This window comes from Plenodomus lingam, assembly GCF_022343315.1.
Source record: "Plenodomus lingam strain CAN1 chromosome Unknown contig_18, whole genome shotgun sequence".
Taxonomy (NCBI): Eukaryota; Fungi; Ascomycota; class Dothideomycetes; order Pleosporales; family Leptosphaeriaceae; genus Plenodomus; species Plenodomus lingam.
In genome coordinates, this window is record NW_027093935.1 from 471,807 (window position 1) to 488,495 (window position 16,689).

At 54.1% G+C, this 16,689-nt stretch overlaps 6 protein-coding genes across 6 annotated transcripts; 2 read left to right on the top strand and 4 right to left on the bottom strand.

The window, feature by feature from the left end:
• Positions 1-918: 918 nt before the first annotated feature.
• On the bottom strand, positions 919-2,744 carry IDI1 (isopentenyl-diphosphate delta-isomerase idi1). The gene is made up of 3 exons (XM_003837104.2): positions 2,242-2,744; positions 1,813-2,151; positions 919-1,761 (listed from the first exon to the last, which is right to left on the bottom strand). The coding sequence occupies exons 1-3, from the start codon at positions 2,465-2,467 to the stop codon at positions 1,529-1,531; spliced, it is 798 nt and encodes a 265-aa protein (XP_003837152.1). The 5' UTR covers positions 2,468-2,744; the 3' UTR covers positions 919-1,528.
• On the bottom strand, positions 2,745-4,918 carry LYS1 (Saccharopine dehydrogenase; the record flags this gene model as incomplete). The annotated part of the gene is made up of 4 exons (XM_066096027.1): positions 2,745-4,118; positions 4,179-4,249; positions 4,312-4,410; positions 4,561-4,918. 4 exons carry the CDS (start codon positions 4,916-4,918, stop codon positions 3,009-3,011), a joined length of 1,638 nt encoding a protein of 545 aa, XP_065953903.1. The 3' UTR covers positions 2,745-3,008.
• A 478-nt stretch (positions 4,919-5,396) lies between these two features.
• Positions 5,397-6,976, bottom strand: IAQ61_003601 (uncharacterized protein; the record flags this gene model as incomplete). Its single annotated transcript, XM_066096028.1, has 2 exons — positions 5,397-6,125; positions 6,230-6,976. 2 exons carry the CDS (start codon positions 6,974-6,976, stop codon positions 5,397-5,399), a joined length of 1,476 nt encoding a protein of 491 aa, XP_065953904.1.
• Positions 6,977-8,100: 1,124 nt separating this feature from the next.
• IAQ61_003602 (uncharacterized protein) lies at positions 8,101-9,247 on the top strand (the record flags this gene model as incomplete). Its single annotated transcript, XM_003837107.1, has 3 exons — positions 8,101-8,191; positions 8,254-8,681; positions 8,732-9,247. The coding sequence occupies 3 exons, from the start codon at positions 8,101-8,103 to the stop codon at positions 9,245-9,247; spliced, it is 1,035 nt and encodes a 344-aa protein (XP_003837155.1).
• A 486-nt stretch (positions 9,248-9,733) lies between these two features.
• IAQ61_003603 (uncharacterized protein) lies at positions 9,734-12,170 on the bottom strand (the record flags this gene model as incomplete). The annotated part of the gene is made up of 2 exons (XM_003837108.2): positions 9,734-10,962; positions 11,021-12,170. The coding sequence occupies 2 exons, from the start codon at positions 12,168-12,170 to the stop codon at positions 9,734-9,736; spliced, it is 2,379 nt and encodes a 792-aa protein (XP_003837156.1).
• Positions 12,171-12,472: 302 nt separating this feature from the next.
• IAQ61_003604 (uncharacterized protein) lies at positions 12,473-15,669 on the top strand (the record flags this gene model as incomplete). The annotated part of the gene is made up of 2 exons (XM_066096029.1): positions 12,473-14,302; positions 14,354-15,669. Exons 1-2 carry the CDS (start codon positions 12,622-12,624, stop codon positions 15,667-15,669), a joined length of 2,997 nt encoding a protein of 998 aa, XP_065953905.1. The 5' UTR covers positions 12,473-12,621.
• Between the last annotated feature and the right edge of the window lie 1,020 nt (positions 15,670-16,689).

Sequence of the window (16,689 nt, forward strand, 5' to 3'; positions counted from 1 at the left end):
AGAAGGCTACTGTGTGCTGATTAGTCTCTGATTGCAAGTTACAATTATCGGGCCAAGCAAGAGCCCTGCGAGCATAGTTTGCCGTTGCTCATCATATACCTTTCACAGATCTTGTCTTGCTGCTTTATGTTTCAGCTGGGCGCGTATTATCTCCTGTCTGTTCTCTAGAGAGCTGCGATCTCGAGACGGATTCGACTCGAGATGGGTAGCGTAGGGAGGTGAAGGCTTGTCGTGAATCAACCGACATCAATAGGGTGGGCTAGATGAGCTCCCTTTGCGAGGTTGATGTGATGATAGAAGGAGGACCGACGAGGTCTTCTTGCTTAAATTGTGTGGATAGATGCGATTATCGATGCGCTGTCTCGGACTTATGAACTGGTGGATGTCGATGTTTAGCTATAAAGGAATCCGTCTTGCTTTTGACTCGTCGGAGGACTTGTCACAAGATCAATTATGGATTGCTGTACGATGCTTGGCCAACGTAGGGCGGCAGCGATTGTGTAGCGTAAGAGGTTGTGAAGCGAAGTCCAGCTGCAGTGGAATGTGGACGTACGTGGGGGTGGGATAGTCACCGAGATATGGTTGGTGCAAAGCTAAGAATGGCCATGGACGAATGCACGAGGTACCGGTAAGCTCAGCGTGATGCCGTTGAAGGAGGACACAGACGGGAGGACACGGGGGCCATGATACACTCCGCCCCTACCCTGATCGGCCCACCAGGCCATACAGATGGAGGTGGAGGCCATGCTTGACGTACTTTGTACCTTGTAGCGGGATCTATCTCTGTATCGATCCACTAGCTTGACGTGCACTCCCCCCGTTATCTTTTGGTGTCGTGATTCTCTACATCATGTTCGGTCCGATCCGACTCGGACGCTTGCTGGATCCATGTGGCATCTGAACATGGCTGAAGACATCCTGGAAGCCGGGTCTGTGGCACAGCAAGCAGAGGTTACCTGGGCAAGCACCTGGTTGTTGAAGGCATAGGGTGCCGTCCGGTAAGACGTTGAGGGGGTGATACCTCGGCTGGCCTTGCCCAAATCAGCCAAGTGTAGTTTGGTTGTCTACACATTCAAGGAGCTGTGTGGACAAGCTCTGTTACAGCTGAAGCAAGACTAATGGCTAGAGCATCCATCGGCTTACGGGTGCTTATAGTCGGCATTCCATATGAATGATAGCACTATTCGTAATACATACAAAGGGGTGGTGCGGGGCGCTGGCTTCTGTAGACTATCGTCTCCGGCCGAATGATAGGAGAGCAAGACGCGCATGCACGCACAACGGGTCCACTGCATCCGACGGCTGCGGGCGTGGGGAATCAACGTTGATCAATGACTGTAGTCCAGTAGCACCTCTGATATCTATGTAAACAAGATTGCAGTGGTTGCCTCACTATGATATAGCGAGCGGGTCTGGCCGAGAATGTCTTCCCAGGCCTTGGAACATTACAAACAAGGCAGAAAGCGTAGTGAGCAGGCATGCGGCACAGTGCTTGTCATTTCTGGTAACAGGTCATGCGGCCTCCCCGTTACATGCGTCGAATCTCAGTTTCTCCCATGTACTTCTCCAGGCCTGAGTCAAGGTGGTTCCACCACTCGTAAAGCATGCTCTCACAGATCAGCTTGAACCATGGCGTGAACTTTAGGGACTTGTCCTTGAACATGGTCTTCAGATCATCCTGGCTCACCCAACGAGAGTCTCGGACCTCATTTGGGTTCACGTCAAGGTCTACGTCTGCTTTGATAAAGAGGATGTAGTCGACTAAGGGACTGTGAGTACTCTGTACAGCTCGAGGGCTAACCATAGACTTACTCTCATGCTCACCCCACTTGCCATCGCTGGGCGACTTGTAATGTATCCGAGTAAGGAATTTGAAGTCGTCAATGGGGACTTGGGATGCTTTGATGCCTAACTCGTGGTCCAGCTTGCGTACCGCCGCACGACGTACACCCTGCACCGATTCCTCGAGTCCGACGCCGGTCTCGCCAGGTATACCTAGTGGGTGTGAACAGCAAGTGTTTGTCCACATGTCCGGGAACGTGATCTTTTCGGTCGCGCGCTGCTGCAAAAGGAGTCGGTTCTGAGAGTCGAAGAGGAAGACAGAGAAAGCACGATGCAGTAGACCTCGGTCAATACTCTCCATCAGATGGCCTAGTCTGCGTCAGTGAATGGTGCTGAGAGCGCGCGAAACGAGCACGAGTTCAAGATTGGACGTATGTCAGATCGGCCATGATCACTTACAGAGTTTCTTGGTGGCGCTGCCAATAGGAATGTCGTTATCGTCCAGCACGATGCACACCTCGTCCATGAGACGAATCTGCTCTTCATCATAACCCTCTAGCGCGCTGTCACTTGTAGCCGAGTTGTGAGAGCCTCCGATGAGGCTCGTGTTGACTTCGGGGAACAGTCGCAATACATTTTCGGCCGTAATCGCCGGTTGCTGGGTCACCGTTACGGTAGAGCTCATGGTGGCTATGAGTAACTTGTCAAAAAGAAAGAAGAGAGAAGGGGGAGTATGTAGCGAAAGCCGAAGAGGAGACACCAAGGTTGAGTATATATTGAGCGGCAAGTAGAAACCATGCTTACGGGCAACCTAAACTTCTGGCCGATCGCCCGTAGTTGCAGGTGGACCCTGGAAAGCTCACGTGCGAGCCCCTCGTTTGTAAAGTCCGCGGGGGTCTGCAGCCTCCAACCTGGTGACCGATCGCGATGAACAACACGACATCTTACACAGCTGCACTTGCTGCTTACTTGCCTTTGTCATAGCATCACCTGTTCAGACGCAGGCGAAAAAATCGGTTTCTCATTTTGGATTCATATGCGTAGCCCTTGCTCTTGGGTACAACAGAGGCTTCGTCAATTCTCGAAGCGCATCAGACAACGACAACATTTTGATGAAACAGGAGATGCAGAGACAGCCAGAGAAAAGAAAAACCCCGCCCAAAATACAGGAATGAAACGTGCAAAACGCCAGTAGACCCCACTTCCCTACGTGGCTCATCAATCCTTTATGCAACAACAGCAGTCCTTGTCTTCTTGTTGGCAGGCACCTCAGCATCCGCATCTGCCTTGGCGTCCAATTGCCTCTTCTCCTTCTCGCCGTTGAGCTCCCTTTCGGCTTCGTCAAACTTCTTCTGCTCCTCTGCGGTCATGCCAGGTAGAAGAGGAACATCCTCCTTGGCGTGCAAGTTGTGGTGGTAAGTGCTGATGATGGCATCCGTGTCATCCAGAGCAATCTTGCGGATGTCGGCGATGGCCTTGATCTTGGCAGTGCACTCCTTGTATTGCGCATCCGTCATCTGCAGGCCAAGCTGCTCCGCACGACTCTTGATGGCGTTCCATCCTGTAAGCCTGCTGGCAAAGTGTACGTAGCGGGACATGCCGAAATCCTGGGGGTTGATAATCTCGTACGTCGAAGGATTGTTGAGGATGGCCTTGGCGTGAATGCCGGCCTTGTGGGTGAAGGCGCAGAATCCAGTAATGTAGTTGTTGAAGGGAATATTGACCTCGACGAGATCGGCGACCAAGTCTTCTAGCTCCTTGAGCTTTTTAATGTTGTACTTGCTTAGCACGTAGTCGCGGTCCGCAACAATCATGCGGGCCATCAAGCCACCCAGGGGTGTGATGCCGTTGCGCTCGCCGATACCGAGCACCGAGGTGTCGATATGCGTCGCACCTCCCTCCAACGCACAGTAGGCATTTGCAATAGCGCAGCCCGAGTCATTGTGGAAGTGAGTCTCGATGTCGCAAGAGACGACACCACGCAGAGTCCTGACCAGATCATAGACTTGCCGAGGAGATGCGCAGCCGACCGTATCAGCAATACCGACCCGATCGACACCGACCTTGTCTACCGCGCTGTAGATGGACAGAAGATCAACGAGGTCTGATCGGAACGAGTCTTCGGAACTGAAGCGAATCTCCTTGCCCTTGCTCTTGACAAACTCAATCACCTCCAGTGCCGTGTTCTTAATGTAGGTCATGTCCTTGCCGTGACTGTGTTCGCGCAGATAGCTCGAGGTGCCAATGACGACATCGAGCCCATCAACACCGGTCTCGACTGCGATTCGGGCATCGTCCATGTGGCATCGTACGTGAGTGAGAATCTTGGCCTTGAGCTAAAGCAGATGATTAGCGGGCTTTTTCTCGAATGCCACTGGCGTCATTCGGAAACTTACTCCGAGCTTGCAAATGGCTTCACAGTCCTTTCTTGACTGTTCGGATGCAGCGGGACTGGTCACCTCGATATCTACGGAGCCAGTGGTCAGCGTCGAGTCTGTGGATTGTAAGATGGACAAGGGCATTTCGTACAGTCCACACCAAAATCATCGAGTGCTCGTGCGATCTTGATCTTGGCCTCTGTGTCAAAGTAGGCGTTGGCAAATTGCTCGCCTTCTCGTAGTGTGCTCTCTGCGTGGCGAAGTTAGCGCTCTGCGTTCTCGCACTTGCAATTTTGAATTTCCTTCCCGATGAGGCAGTGCAGTGTAGTGCAGTGCCTCTCCCATTGCGCATGCATGCCGAGGGCAAGGGCAGGTTGTGAGGACAGGTTTGCTGACGTACCGATAATCTTGAAGCGGCTGACATTGGACAAGAAGTCGCCTACGGGCTGGTAGGGGCTCTTGTGCGAGGGGTGAGGGTTATGCGACGACCTGACGCTGGTGAAGCCCTCGTGATTTGCCGTGGCAGCAGCAGAGCCATTGCCGTTGCTAGTGCCATTGGCCTGGCCATTGGACTCGGGGTTGCAAGGTCCACACATGTTTGGCTCAATTGGACGTGATGTCGAAAAGGTGGGAAGGTTCGAAGAGGGAAGGGAGGGAGGGCACAGGCGGATATTTATTTGAAGACGGTGGAAGTGTGTTTTGCTGGGTGAGTCAAGAAATTCAAAAATCTGCTTTGAGCCATGATGAAAGCCGGTCATCGGGCCTAGAGCCGCTAGGCGTCGTAGGTAAGCAACCCACCCTCCATTCGCTCATTTGTGGGGTTGGGTATCGCCGCCGGCCACTGAGATGCCGGGTTTTTGCAGGTACGGTCCCATAGTGTGCTAAGTCTGTACACTCTTACCCGTACTCTACGTACTTGTACTAGAGTACAGGTTACCACAGTCAATCTGTAGCCATGCAGGTCAACCGGCCTTTCTCCACACAATCACACCCCAGACTCCGGCGGCGCAATCAATATCAACATGTCCGGGACCCTGGGGACCACTTTGCCAGGGCCTTTTTTTTTGGCAATTTGAACTTGGCAGAATTCTCTCACCGCCTACCGGTACCTGCCCACTTCCTCCGGGGCTCCCACATGTTCTGTTATATACCTCAGACTAATGCACTACTGCATTCGACACAGCAACCATGTTTGAAAATCTTTGTGAGCGACGATGGCTCTAGTGACTACCTTCTCTACAGCTTGGCCTTGGGTACCCGAGCTGCAGTGTCCTCCACGATTCCAAGCACAAGGCTCTCTGCCTCCCATGCAGATCCCCAGCTGCTCTGATAGCCATAGCCAGCATGTCCATAGTTGTGTACCACCCAGTCGTTGCCAATCTTCTCCTTCTCCACCCGTGGGCCTGCTTTGCGCATCGGTCGCAAGCCGACACCATGGCGGATGACGCTGAGTTCGGTAACCTTTCCTGTTTTGGGAACGAGTGAAGGGCACAGATCTATGGAGCGTTGCATGATGCGTTGTGCAAGATTGGGATCAGGTTGAGACTCCCATGCATTGTGTTGGAGGCAGCCGCCCAGGATCGTACCACCACCTACAGCGCGGTGCATGATGTAGGTAGCCTCTTCACTACCATCATCCGTACCGCTGACCGTGGCCATGACCCCGGGATCATTTCGCACCAGCACGACTTGGCCGCGCCCTGGATATACGGTTGTGTCCAGTACGCCACCGAGTGTCGAGGCCAGAAGCCCAGTGCAGTTGACAAGAACATGCGCCTGGCCCGAGGGATGATGACTTGCAGCCTCGGAAATGTGGGAGAGAATGCCTCGTTTAATGGTGACTCCACCTTTGACACACTGCCCAAGAAGCCAGGGCAGGTAGATGGCTGTGTTGATGCATACCGATGTAAACTCTGTGCCAGTATCACAATCTGAAGGCAGTTCTTCTTTGGGAAGAAGGCGGAACTGAAGAACATGTTAGCGTGCGCCCTGCATCAGACAAGCCGATGGAGACGACGGCTATCAGGGGAAATGGAGGGGAAGCAGAGGGGGTGGGAAGAACAACGGACATTGGGGACAAGGTCTTTGAACCATGCATCCTCCTTGGTCAACTCCTCGAACCACTGGCCTGTAGCCGTGCCTGCGTCTTTCTTTCTGCCATAGGTCCTCGTCACCTGGTGATGAATGCCTGCTTCAGGAAGCTGTCGACACATTCTATCCAATTCCGGCCATGTTGCCTTTTCGAATTCCTGCAGCTTCGAGCCTGGCTTGCCGACTGGTAAGAAGTTTGCTCCTGCCCACGGCGATGCATACTCAATGTCATAGTCACCAGGCATGTGCTTTGCCACGACGGTGACGTTGAGCCCGTCGTGTTTGGACAGGGCCAAAGCAGTAGAAAGACCCAGAACGCCGGCACTGACAACATGCATCAGCGTCCATGTTGATGGCGAGGGCTGCGAGGAATCATGATGAGGCAACAAGAATGGCTGTATGATGCAGAGTACAGTACAGTAGAGTAGGTAGTAAAGGAGTGTGAGTTGTGAGCTCTTACCCGACCACGACCACGTTTGCAACGTTGGAGGCCATGACTGCAATCTGCAGTCTGCAGCCTCTCTGGTATATCTACTAGGTACCGGTACAGTAGGTACGGTGGGTGGGGCGTGATACTTGTGCTCAGGTTGACGCCAGCTTTGTAGCGTTGACTCACACTCACTCCCTTCTCGTGATGTTTTGATGATGATGATGATGTTGTTATTGTCGATGATGATGACGATGACGAGGATGTTTTTTCTTGGGCTCTCATGATGCGGGGTCATTCAAGGTAGTCTGTCTCCAGCTAGGTAGGGTAGGAGGATAGGGTACACAGGGTACATAACAGGGTTGGTAGTCTTTCCCCCCCCCCCCCCCACTCGCTTATTGGCCCTCCGCCGGCACACTGTCCTGCCCTGGCCGGCCCCCCCAAAAGCCTGGCACGAGACAAATGGCACGCACACACACACATACACATACACATACACAAACACTCACATACACGCACACGCACACACGCACACACACGCACACGCACACGCACACACACACACACACACACACACACACACACACACACACACACATGCGAGCTTTTGTTTATCTGACCTGACCTTCACCGTCTGCAGCCACACTGACACATCATCCCGTTGTGTGCGGGCAGCCTGCTGGCTCTCCTCCTCGTTGCTTCCCCCTACCTACTCTACCTAATCATCTAGCACTACCTACCTATTGTACATATACTCCCCAACCCCAAACTCAACTTCCCCCACCCCATCTTCAACTTCCGCGTCGTTGGCTGTGTGTCCACCCGGAAGCACTTTGTTGCCCATCGCAGCAGCGGGGATTCCTTCGGCACCGGGCCCAGAGAGAGAGACTAGCTGTCTGGGTGCTTACCGTAGGGAGCTCGCTGTGGCCCGTGACATCATTGTTGCTTCCGAGGCTGGTTGGTACGTCGAAATTTTTCTAGGCGTCGTGTGTGCATTCTTCAAAGGTATACATAGGCTGTAGGCTGCTCCAGACCTTGGTCTCTTGTCACTCTCTAGTCTGCTGCATTCGGGAAGTCTTGTCAGAGCTGATTTGTACTTTCCAGGCTCCCGGTGTTGAGACTGCTTTTTGGCCAAAGGGCGTTGTTCGTTTGTTCCTGGGACGCTTGGCGACCATCCTTGTTGCGGTCCCGTCTCCTGCTCAGTGCTACCCAGACCTTCGCGACTGTTCCGTCTTCACGTTCACCGACTGGCAAAATAGCCTCCACCACCGTAAAGGTGGTTCACTTCACCAGCCTTGTGCATCGCTTGCTCCACCTGCCCTCTGACTCAAAATTCATCAATGCCCGCGTCAGCCCGCCTGTGTGCCTTTCTCCTCATACACCAACTTCTCCTGTTCCGCGACCCTCCCTGCACCCGCAACCATGACGCCGCAACGCAAGCATCGGGCCAACTCACCTGAATTCCCCATACTCGAGGCCAATGCTCTGTATGCCGGTCAGATACGAGGTGACGGTGAGCTGAGCCCAATTGAACTTTTTTTTTTGCATTTTGGTCCAAGGCTGACGCTGCCCAAGGCAACTGCCTCTTCAACGCCCTGTCCGACCAACTCTATGGCGACCAGGAAATGAATGAGGTATTGCGCACGGCGACTATTGAGCACATGCGAGACAACTCGGATTTCTACCGTCAGTACATGACTGTGAACAACGTACGGAGGAATCCCAAACGCAAGACCACCGCTGCGCTGCACACTCGTATCGATACCACCTACTACACCGAGGAGCAGTTGCAGCAGCAATTCGAAGACCATGTCGAGAAGATGGGGCAACCGGGCGAGTGGGCCGATAACATGGAGGTGTCCGCTTTCGCTTCGGCCCTGAATGTGCACGTTCGCCTCTGGCAGGCTGACTACACCTACCTCTTCTCACCACGCAACTACTATGTGCCTAATGATGATGCTGCCTCTGTTGATCATCGCAAAACACTACACATTGCATATCATGTAAGCAACCCAACTACCTTCTCACACACGCCAGCATTAACAGGAGCCAGAGCTGGGAGCATTATTCCTCAGTTCGCAACCTGGCCGGACCGCACACTGGTCCCCCCCAGGTTCACATCACATCAGAGATGATCACCAAGAAGCGCTCAAGCCCGAGTATTGATGGAGACCACGATGACCAACACAGCAGAGCCCGTAAGCGGCGGTCACCATTGCCACTATTCGACTCAGACTCGACACCGGAAGGCACTGAAAGCTCATCAGATGAATCCAACGGCGGGCTGATATCATCTCAGCAATCTTGCCCCGAACTTCCACTGGCGGAGCAGAATGCAAAGCCGCAAAAGCTGACCATCAAACTCCGAGGCCTGCGTACAACAGATCCCATTGATTTATCTGTAAAGTCGCGGTCCTCGACACCAGCCCCACTACCGGTGTCAGCACCCACACCAAGCAAGGTCACACCAAGCGAGGTCACACCAAGCAAGGCTTCGGCCGAAGCAAACACGGCAACGCCGACCAAGTCCATCGACACCGTTGACGACACCAACGCTCTGAAGACATGAATCTGCATTGACCGCACGAATACCAATACGACATGACGATACCCCACGAGCTATACCATTCTACATGCATAGTATGGGCGCTTAATATTCCCGGATTTTCCTTCTTCTTGCATAGCATACAAGCATGGAAAGGCTACATGACTGCATTTGCCATTATGACGACGGGGTGCCAAAGTGCTTGGGCCTGCGCACAGTCTTGGCTTGGCGTTACATTAACACAGTGAGAGAGGGAGAGAAAGAGGAGTGTTGAATTGCTCCAGGCTCCCTTTTGATCTTTTGAGTATGGAATGGGCATCCGCGAATACGATGACCACTCATTCTTCCCGCTTTCAATCGATCCATGATGAATTGTGCAAAACGTGACCGATGTAGCCATGTATTCAGAAGACTCGTGACCCTCGTGCTATCATGTTGTGAAAATCTACAATAAGAAAAAAAAAGATAAGCACGACGACCCAAAGTCGCATGATCTAATCTCGTCTCGTCTCATTCAAACCCTTCTTCGTTCCTCGAATCCAACTCGTCCTTGCGCCTCTCCAGTGTCGGACTCGAGGACCCATCGTCTCGCAGCACAGGCGCAGCAGCCCCTATCAAGCTCTTCCTATTCATCCTCGGACTACTATCCAACGTCTCCATGGCCTCGTCGACCTCCAGCCCCATCTGTGCATCCCCAGCATGCCCTTCCCCCCTGCCCTCCTCCTCCCCCTCCCTTCCCCCCTCACTAAACCCCTGATTCGCCATCCTCAGCCCCAAAATCTGCTGCCGCAACCCATCCACAAAGCGCTGCATATCTGCAAACGGCAGTCTGCGCACCTCGCCCTCGCGCGTCTCGGAGTGGACATTGTACAGGCCGAGGGCGGTGTCGAGCGCCTTCTCCGCCTGCAAGGAGTTACCGCGCAGAGTCCAATCATGTGCAGCGAGCATGGCCCAGAGCGCAGCTTTGCGACGACGGCTACCGAGTTTATGCGGGCCGGAGCCGAGGCCGGTTCGGATGGCGTAGCAGGCGGATATGCGTTCGGTGATGAGTGCGTGGCCGACGGGTCCCACGAGGCCAGTTTCGAGGATGCGCGTGGCCCAGCGGGCGGCGTCGTCTGCGGCCCCGGGTCCACGGAGACGCAGGAGTTCGAAGCCGAGGGTGAGGGTGCGGAGGGCGTAGTAGGGGGCTGCGCTGCGTTGGCGGTCCGTGTACGAGTACGAGGCGGCCTCGATCCACGAGTCGATGTTTTCTGCGCGCGCCTTGGGGGAGAGGGGTGTGGGTGCCATGAGGGCGGATAGGGCGGCCATTTCGGCGGCGCCTGCGTAGTGCCGCCATGCCTTGTCGTTTTGGAAGTCGGTGCGGAGGATGTCGTAGGTGCTGAGTGCGAGTTTCCAGTCGCGCAGCATGAAGCAGTAGTCGGCGAGGCGGCGCATAATGGCTTCTGGGGCGTCTGGGCGGTAGAAGCCCTGCAGGCTGTCGTAGTTTGAGTTGGAGGATGCGGTCGAGGACGCTGAGCTGTTTCGCGAGCTGCCAAAGGGGGCCCAGCGTTTGGAAAGGGACATGAAGCGGCCGGAGAGACCGCGGCGGCGAGAGAGGATTTGCTCGTTCCAGGTCGCGACGCTGCGCTCCATGTTGGGGATGATGGATTGAGTGACGAGTTCGCGGATAAAGGTGCGGAGGCTGCTAATGTCTGACTCGGGGAAGTAGGGGGTTGGGTCGGTGATGTCGTCTGCGGTTTCTGTAGCATGGTTAGTATTTGCTGGAGTCTTCTCAGCAGATGGTCTAGGGAGACATACCACGCCTCTGGATCTCTGCCAGCTCCTCTGATGCTGACATCCATTCGCAAGTTGGCAATCGTACACTGTCATCATCTGACGGTATACATTGCTGGCTTTTCAGCCGCAGCAGGTGGCAATGCAGACCAAAATGTCTCTTCATCGAGTCGAATGTTTGGTTCGACTTGACAATATCCCCCGTCTCCTCGTCATGTATCAGGACATAGTAGCGAAGGAAGTCATTTTCTACCCACTGGGGAAAGCGCAGGTCTCCATCATGCTGTCTGTTGTATAGACGTCGTAGCTCTTCTATAGGATGTGGATTTCGTGAGCTGATGGCTATTATGCCCGCCACAGGATGTGAAAAGGTCTCATGGGGTACTATGGGTAGACCTGACAGCAGCCTGCGCAGGTAGAGGGTGTGGAAAGGAGAAGACGTGCTATCAGTCTGCACAGAGGGCTCGCCCATGTTCATATAGTCTGACTCCGGGGCCTGGCGATTGAACTCGGAGTGTTGCAGGTGGCGGTCGACCAACTCTTCAATCTGAGCCACATCGCCGCCTGTCCATCGCGGTCGTTTTATGGAGCTCGTGGAGTTCCTCTGACTACCCGCATCCATGCGCACATCAGCATAGGCATCATCCACGCCCATGAAGCGCACGCCAAAGTCCTCCCAGCTCTTGCTGGCCCCGTTGCTGTCCCTGATGGTGACCTTGCCGGGCACAGATTCGCCAAAGGGCCGCAGCAACTGCAACAATCCCCCCTCGAGCCCCTTGCCGCGGATGAGCTCCTCGGTCTCAGCATCGGCCAGGACAGCGACGGATGGCACAAAGGCCTGCTGGATCAGGGTGCGGTACTGGTCCGAGACGCCGGGGGGCAGGCTACTGGGAGTCCCGATGCCACTGAGGCGCGAGCCGGGAGAGAAGACAGAGGCTGGAGCGGCGGTGCCCGTAGGCGTGGCGGTGCCAGAGCTGGGACGGGAGGTGGAGATGGTCGTGGTCGACTCGAACAGCTTGGACAGGCTGGGGTTGGACCTGCGATAGGGCAGAGAGGCGAGCGAAGAGGAGGTGGCCGGCGGCCCGCGCAGCTTGGGCATTACCATGGACGCCTCCATATTGGCTGGGTACGTGGGCAGTTTCGGCGGCGTAACATCGTAGGGCGGCGGCGGCATGGGAGGCGTGGGCAGGGCGCCCGTGTGGTTGTGAGTGCGCGCGGGGAGTCAGATGTCGGCGGCATGTAGGTATGGAATCCTGGCGGCGACTGCATGGACGGCGTGTTGGGAGGAGAGAGTCTCGAATGGGCTTGTCATCAATCAATCGTCTTATCGTCTATCGTCCATCGTCCATCGTGGTCCGTAGTTCGTAGTTCGTTGGGTTGCGGCCGCTGAGAGATGTGAGTGGACGGAATGCGGAGGCACGGCTAACCGGTAACCTATTCCATCATCGTCGTCACCTTTCACTTTTGCCTTGACCACAAACTATCCCTGTGTGTGTATTTTGTGTGCGGACATGCAAACCACAGCTCCCACTCTCCTTTAAGCCAACTCACCTTTACACCGTTTTTGCTGTAGCCTTCCAACCTTCTCTTTCACCTGCCTGTCCCTCCTTCACTCAGGCGCATGCATGTCTTGGGCTAGTCGAAGCTGCCGTTTGTCTTGCTGCTGCTCCTCACCACCCACAATTTCTCTGCGCTTGAAGCCTGTAATTCACTCGCCCACCTTTCGCTCCATCAACCACAGAGCTCCTCATAACAAACCCTTCTCTTCCTGGTTACTACCTCTGCACTCATCTCGCATGTCCACACCACCATATTCTCCAACCCACCAAGAGCGGAGCGCCAAGCGGAGAAAGATAGAAATTCAGGCTCCCAAATTAATACACCCGTACGGAACCAAGTCCACCGAGTCCAATATGGGGTCCGTCCAACTCGAACTGACCGAGGTCGAGTCCAAGTTACGCCGGCTTCTGCTTGATGTCGCTGAATACATCGATGGCAGCAGCTCCTCTACCGAGCAAATCACCAGCGTCCAGGTCCCAGAAGAAGTCGCGAACGAGAAAATTATCCTACGATGGACGGGAGGATGGGTCCGCGATAAGCTCTTGAACATTGAAAGTCATGACATCGACCTCGCCATCAACAAACTCACGGGGGAACACTTTGGCCTCAAGATGCAGGAGTACCTCAGGATCCCTGGTAACGCTGAAAAACATGGCCTCATAGCAGAGGGCGAGAAGCTGTCAGATAGCGACAGGACGAAGAAGATTGCACCGGGTCTGCACAAGATTGAGGCGAACCCTGAGAAATCAAAGAACCTGGAGACTGCTACTACAAAGATTCTGGGAATCGACCTGGATCTTGTCAACCTACGGAAGGAGACGTACAATGAAGTTTCGCGCAATCCGCAGATGGAGTTTGGTACTGCCGAGGAAGATGCTATGCGCCGAGATGCCACTGTCAACGCAATGTTCTATAACCTGCACACCTGCGAGGTCGAAGACTTTACAAAGCGAGGACATGAAGACATGGCTGCGCGCATCATCCGTACCCCATTGGAGCCCTATCAAACATTCAAGGACGATCCACTACGAGTTTTGCGACTGATTCGCTTCGCTAGTCGTCTAGACTATACCATCGAACCCGAGACAGCCAAGGCCATGGGCAACCCGGAGATCCAGGATGTCTTGAAGATCAAGATAAGCAGAGAACGCGTGGGGATCGAGCTGGAGAAGATGCTCAAAGGTCCAAGATCTCGTATGGCACTGGAACTTATCGATCGTTTTGGTCTCTATCGCACCGTCTTTACAGATCCTACAAGGGACCTCGCTTGCGAGCCAGAGACTGCATACTTTCAGTTGGCGTACGACTTCGTGGAATCTATCGTGACCAAGGCTGACGATATACCGTCCAAGATCCCGGACAACTTGCTTCGAAACGATGATGAAAAGTACCTAGCCTGGGTATGCTCGACGGTCATGCCTTGGGCTGATGCGCCCATGATCCCGCATCCAAAACCTACGCAGCGACCCTTGTTTGCCGCATATCTTGTGGCTCGGGAGGGTTTCAAGGCTCCAAACAAGGTTTGCGACGTCATCACCGCTTCGCTCAGCCATAGTGAGGAGATCAGGAATCACGTAGCTCAGTGCGCAAAAGGCCTTCGCCGACCCGATACAATCGATCCTTCAAATGACTTCACGGCGAGAGACACTCTGGGTATGGCTATAAGGCGCTGGGGTCCTACCTGGCGGACGCAAGTTTTGTTCAACATGTTGTACGAGGTTGTACTGGACCGGACATCCAAGCAGGGTATGGCTTCTCCCCCGAAGCACCATCGGCTCTTTGTACTAACCTTCACAGATATTCTTGTTTCCTACGCTGTTTTCATCGGCCAAGTCCTCAAACACGGGGTACAAGACGTAGATACGTTCAAGCCCCTCCTCAAGGGCACAGATCTCGCCAAAGCGCTCAACACCAAGCCCGGGCCATGGATGAAGGACGCACTCGATGTCGTCATGGCATGGCAACTGCGCAACCCCGATACTACGGATCCAGCCCAAGCTATCGAGGCCGTCAAGGTATCACGGGGCACCAAGAACGACAGTGAGCTTTCCTCCCGCTTGGCTTCACACTTTCTCCAGCTTACCATCCCACCTTTCTTCCCACAGAATAAGTCCGCGTCAAATGCACTGGAAGTTTCGCGGCAGCCATCGCCGTGGAGGGATGCTGGAAATGGCCATGTTCTGGACTTGCTTACGTGGTCAATCGGCGCCTTGAATAGGAAGGAGATTGAAGCACAATGGCGCTTCCTGATGCCTCCTATACTTAAAATGATTGATGATTCCGAAGTAGAGTCCAAGGCAAAGGGATGTCAGTTGCTCACTCTGCTACTCCAACGAATGCAGCAAACAACCATTGGACAAGACACTACTGTTCCTACAAATCCCATGAAGTCCAATAAACCAACAGACTTGCTCCAAAGAACGGGATACCACCGTGTCTTAGCAGACTCCCTCTTTCCCCTCCTCACGTACATCCCTTCTCTGACGCCGAAACAAGAATCCGTCCTACTCCTGTCAAACGTCTTTCCCGCCCTCCTCTCACTTGCCCACCTGCTTCCCCAGGGCGATGCATCTAGTACGCCATCCACCTCGCCAATAAACACCAAAACACACTTTCTCGACAACCTCTACCGTCAAGGCATTCTCCATCCCCTCACCCACTTCCCAACCCCGACCACCTACCCACAACTCTCCACCCTGCTGCTCTCCCAACTCTCAACCCTGACACACGAACTCGGCATTGAATCTGCAAAACATCTTTCCGCAACAGTGCCTCTGCTGTCGAGTATCCTGCGAGACCCATTTGTGCTCGTGCATGAAGATTTGGCAAGGATGACGTTGAGTGCGCTACGCAGCGTCATGGAGAATGCATGGCCGAGGGTTCCGCGGTATAGGGGGGATTTGGTGGCAGGGCTGGGGTCGCTGTGGATGAGGGTCAAGGGTGGAGAGGGAAAGGGGCCGGATGGGGAAGTTGAGTTGTCAGGGCAGATTCATGAGACGGCGGAGATGTTGGATGCGATTATGAGGGCCTCTGGGGAGAGGGAGGTGTGGGAGGTTGAGAGGAAGGGGGTGGAGGATTTGGGTGGAGGGTTGGAGGGCATGTTTGGGGGGTGAGGGTGGGAATGTGGGGAATGTTTGGCAGTGGATAGAGCGTTTGGGAGTAAAGTGACCATGTTTAGCAGTAGATAGAGCGTTTAGGAGTAAAGTGTCTATATTTGGCAGTGGATAGAGCGTTTAGGAGTAAAGTGTCCATGTTTGGCAGTGGATAGAGCGTTTGGGAGTAAAGTGACCATGTTTGGCAGTGGATAGAGCGTTTGGGAGTAAAGTGACCATGTTTGGCAGTGGATAGAGCGTTTGGGAGTAAAGTGACCATGTTTGGCAGTGGATGGTGCATCCGGGAGTGAAAGTGGGAATGTTTGGCAGTGAGTAGTACTGCGTGTGTAGGATGAATCTACGTAATGACTCGTGTCTATCGCTACAGTCCCTTTGCATCACACTAACCCCTTCTTTGACATGATACATATCCAATCCCAGAGTTTGTGAGGGTCAGCATGTTCCAATAAGACCAAGAGTCCAGACTCGAGACTCGAGGCCGTCGATGTGAGGATGGGAGGAGGAAAAGTCTCGACACGTGACACAGCACACCGACGCCAACACCAACACGCGACACCCCTGCTCGCCACTGGCGCCACAGGAGATGGTGATTGGCTCCGTGTGTTTCCAGGGCCGCGCGTCGTTGGTGCGTCGTCGGGCCAGGGTTGTGGATCGCGAGGGTTATAGTCGTACTCTACCTGTTGCTGTCATGGTGGGGTGTGGTGTTTTTCAATTGTACTCATGCACCTGTAGGTGTGTGTGCGAGAAGGGAAGAACAGGGGAATTACCATTGTAGATGACATGTCATGGGGTTTTGAGGAACAGGCTAGGGTCCCCTACCTACGTACCTACATACCGCAGGACAGAAAGGTAGACTTGCAGTGGGAATCAGGACACACATGCTACCTATACCTACTCTACATACTGTGCCATGTAGAGTACAAACCTTTGAGAGCGGAGATTTCGGGAGGCTGAAAGGGAGCCAATGAGACGAGTGGAATAGAATGTTTGGTCTTTGGGCGCCCGTTGCTTGTGTGGCGC

Coding starts and splice junctions, on each gene's coding strand:
- IDI1 (XM_003837104.2), bottom strand. CDS start 2,467: ATGAGCTCTACCGTAACGGTGACCCAGCAACCGGCGATTACGGCCGAA. Junction 2,152..2,241: donor CAGCGCCACCAAGAAACTCT/GTAAGTGATCAT, acceptor GACGCAGACTAG/GCCATCTGATGGAGAGTATT. Junction 1,762..1,812: donor CAAGTGGGGTGAGCATGAGA/GTAAGTCTATGG, acceptor ACAGTCCCTTAG/TCGACTACATCCTCTTTATC.